Below are 4209 nucleotides of genomic sequence, written 5' to 3'. Positions count from 1 at the left end.
AAACAAAAGGTGATTAACTGTTTGGCATCTCTGATTAACTTGAACTCCTTGAATTAATCTATTTTGCTCTGCCTTGTGTAGCAAGAAGGAAAGCCCTTCCGCACAAAAAAGAAATAGATATGGAGATAGGGGGTCACTCTGTCGGATGCCCCTATTTGGCCTAAAGTAGCCAAAAGGTTGCCCTTCCACAATAATAGAGTAAGAAGCAGTCGTTACCAATTCCTTAGTCTAGTTAATCCATTTAGCATCAAAGCCCAGCTTTTCCATGATGTACCATAAGAAGAGCCATTCAACCCTATCATAAGCCTTGCTCATATCTAGTTTAATAGCCATCTCGTGATCTGCTCCACTTCTCTTGTTTTTTAAATAGTGCATACATTCGTGGGCAATTAGAATATTATATGAAATGAGTCTACCTTTGAGAAAAGCACTCTGATTTGGGCTTATGATTTTATCCATAATACCTTGTAGTTGGTGCACCATAACTTTAGAAATACTTTTATACATAACTGAGGATAAACTAATCGGTCGTACTTGAGTCATGTCACTGGCATCTGGCACCTTTGGAATCAAACAAATTTGAGTATGGTTGAAGCTTTTTAGAATTCTACCATTGTGAAAGAAACTTCGCACTGCCTTAAAAACGTCACCTCCAACTATATCCTAGAAAAAGTGAAAAAACTTAGCTGTAAACCCGTCATCACCAGGAGCACTCTGAGCATAAACACTGAACGTAGCTCTTTTGACCTCGTCCATAGTTATCGGCCTTTGGAGCCTACGGTTCATGGAAGCTATAACCTTAGGCTCCAAATCCTCTAAATATGGATTCGGATCAACCAAACAAGAAGAAGTAAAAATATCGCAAAAGTAGTCTTCAACTACCTTTGCAATATCCTCCGGTTTCGATGCAATCTCATTGTTCCTTCCAACTAATCTTAAATTCTGTTCTTTCGCACCCTTGATTGAAATTTCTGGTGAAAGAATCTGGTGTTCTGATCTCCTTCTTTTAGCCATTTGACTCTAGATTTTTCTCTCCAATAGCTCTCTTCTTTCATATATGCTAGCTCCAACTTCTTTTCCAATCTGGTAATCTCCTCTCCCCCATTGATTCCAGCCACCCGCAGCTCCTCTAGGCTAGCTTAAAGGTCCTCAATTTCTTTCCGAGAGTTTGCTTTGTGAGTTATCTGCCATTGAACTAATCTATGTCTACATTCTTTTAACTTTTGGGCCAAGGAGAACATAGCCGAGCCTACTACTTCCATTTTCCACATTTCGCTGACAATTCTTTTGACATCATCTTCTCCACACCAACGTTCCTGGTATTTAAAACGCCTTTTACTATGCCAGGATTGAGGTTCAGTTTCCATCAAGATAGGAGCATGATCCGAGCCTGATTCTGTGAGCCTGTGCACCACTGCATTCGGAAACTTCAGCTTCCATCCCATCCCTACTAAATAGCGGTCAAGCCTCTCCTTCACCAAATTCTCTCCTTGTCTTTGGTTTGTCCACGTGAAAGGCCGCCCCACCATTCTAATATCCACTAATTCGTTGCTATCAATAAAATTAATGAATGTTGCAATGGTAGTTGCTGATTTTTGGCCTCCACACTCCTTTTCCGCTTGACTTATTATAGCATTAAAATATCCCGATATTACCACTTTTCCTTCTAGTTGTTGACTCATTGTTGTAAACTCCTCAAACTGTAAGGCTCGAATTTGTTCCGAACAGCTCAAATGGACACCAATGAACGTCCATACCCCATTGTTTCCAAACTCCTTAACTTCAGCTGCTACAAAGAATTCCCCGCTGTTTATAATTTGAACATTGATGTTGTCCTTCCAAACTAGCGCAAGTCCTCCTGCCATTCCTGACGGGTTAACAATATGCCAGTTTTCATAGCTGCATGCCCGGAGTTTTGCTTCTACCTGTCGAGATTGGTTCTTTGTTTCACTTATGAACACAATCTCGGGGGAGTGGGATTTACATATCCCTTTTAGGGTGTGAATTGTCAAGGGTCTCCCCAAACTCTGACAACTCTAAACTATAGTTCTCATGGCGCCTTGGGTGCCATTTGTAGGCTGGCACCCTCCACCCCTATTCAACTGTATTTTCATCCTCTGTTCTTACTTTCTTTGTAGATCCTTCAACTATACCACTCATCAACTTTTTTTTAGATCCAACTTTAGTATCCAACTCTCTAGTACCTTGTCTTACTAATTTTTTCCACTTCCTGCCTTCCTCTGTTGTGAGACATTGCCCAATAATAAATTGCATAGGTTGTCCTTCATCCTCCTTGGCATTGGACTGACCAGCTATGATAGCCTCTATGCATTCTGTTCTAGAGTTGGCTGATTGAGGTAACTCAGGTGCTGCCTTGTTGCCAGCGTTTTGTGGTTTCAAACTTTGTTCCTCCTCTTGCATTGACATCCTTGCAAATTCCTCCAATAAGCAGTTTAAGACCAACTTTTTCTTTCGTTGAGTAGCCTTATCCTGATTCTAGGCTGAGTTGTTGAATGTTCTTTCTCTTTCAGAGTTAATTCGTATTCCCACTTGGTTGGCTTTAACCCATTCGCCAATGTCATCCTCTTTTACCCTATCACTCTCTGTGTCCTTCAGCAGATCATGGCAATTTTTCACCTCGTGCCCCAATTTTGTGCAGTAAGTACAGAACTTTTCAAGTTTCTCATAGTGCAATGCCACCTCTACCTCCTTTTTATTAGGTCCTGCAACAATTAACTGATCCCTCACTTTCTTGGTAGCTTCAATATTGATCTTGGCCTTTACAATCCTAGTTTCTTTGTCTCTCATCTGAAATTTACCTACCTCCAACACTGTGCCCAGCCTCTCTCCCAATTTATGTCCAACTTCGAGGGTTTTAAACGATTCTGGCAAACCCGAAAATTGAACCCAAACTGAAAAATTGGAAACAATCTCTTCATCACCGTTCTGATCTTCCTTCCATCTCTTGACATGGAGCACGTAATCCTTGAATAGCCATGGAGAACCACATTCAACACGCAAGACATCCACCTCTTTATTAAAAAAAAATTGGAAGTAATTTTCTCCTTTGTCATTCACGCTAAATCCATATAGCCTTTAAAGCATTTCCCATGGTTCCAACTGAGAAGGTTTTGGAAGCAAAGAGTTTGCCATAGAGACTATTGGAGCAAGCGTTAATATTTTTTTATATGTTTGCCTCTTTCAGCAGAATCACATTCCTACCTCCTTTTCGGTTGTCTTTCTCGATCCAATCTTCATCCCTCCTTGCTTCAGCCATGCAGATTATGTAGATTATCTTTGTTAAACTAGTAGTCAGAGATTTGTGTTGAAATTTAATTGACATTGATAGTGTAGCTTTAACGACAGTAAAGATTCTATTAAAAATCCTAACAGAGCACTATAAAACCCTAATAGAACACTTATCCTCCGGAGTACCTAAGAAGTTACTCTATGTTAGTAGATTAATCTATTTTAAACTTTAATTATGGTTAAGATTTTTTAAGAATATATATATATTAAATTTGACACACACATGATAATTAATTCGTTGGAGGATTCAACGAGTTAGCTAAGGATTCGATTCATAAAAATCGTGACTGGGTCCAACGACGTAGTGACACGGTACAGAAGGGCCTACAAATAAATTTATAGTGCGTAACGTTGTTGTGTTTTCTAGAGAGAGAATATTTTTCACTCGCAATGATCCAATTAATATCTTTATCCGTTTATCAGTAATTTTGCAAAATTGCAGAATAGCATACTACTAAAGTTGAGAGTATATGAAATTAAGTGTGTGAAGTATGATTATGTTGTGATAGAAAATGATAAAAAATTTGTAAATTGTATGATTTTGGAGTATATGAAATCAAGTGTGGTTGTTGTGTGCAGTGTGAAGTATGATTTCTTTAGAAGATTTCTATTGTTTTCAGAGTGAAATTGTGTGAAGTATGATTTTTTTGTGATAAAAAAAAAATGAAAATTTGCATGCTTTATTTTTATGGTTGCAAAAAAAGTGTTAGAGGGTAGTAATTTTTGTGTTTTGTAATTATTAATTGGTTATCAATAGTCTTTTTAATGGTATGAGGTTATATTTAATGGTAAAAAATTACTCACTTTTCTTTTAATAGTTAATTGTTGATCACAAAATACAAAAATTATTGGCCCCTAAACTTTTTCTTGCAAAAATTTTTTTGAAGATTGAATTATATG

The 4209-nt window shown here is 37.9% G+C and overlaps 1 protein-coding gene across 1 annotated transcript; it reads right to left on the bottom strand.

The window, feature by feature from the left end:
• Window positions 1-2496: 2496 nt before the first annotated feature.
• On the bottom strand, window positions 2497-3277 carry LOC112778316 (uncharacterized). Its single transcript, XM_025822647.1, has 2 exons — window positions 3197-3277; window positions 2497-2985 (listed from the first exon to the last, which is right to left on the bottom strand). Exons 1-2 carry the CDS (start codon window positions 3275-3277, stop codon window positions 2497-2499), a joined length of 570 nt encoding a protein of 189 aa, XP_025678432.1.
• Between the last annotated feature and the right edge of the window lie 932 nt (window positions 3278-4209).

This window comes from Arachis hypogaea, chromosome 19 (genome assembly GCF_003086295.3).
Source record: "Arachis hypogaea cultivar Tifrunner chromosome 19, arahy.Tifrunner.gnm2.J5K5, whole genome shotgun sequence".
Classification (NCBI taxonomy): Eukaryota; Viridiplantae; Streptophyta; class Magnoliopsida; order Fabales; family Fabaceae; genus Arachis; species Arachis hypogaea.
Note: the sequence above shows the minus strand (reverse complement) of the source record. Positions and strands in the feature narration are given on the sequence as shown.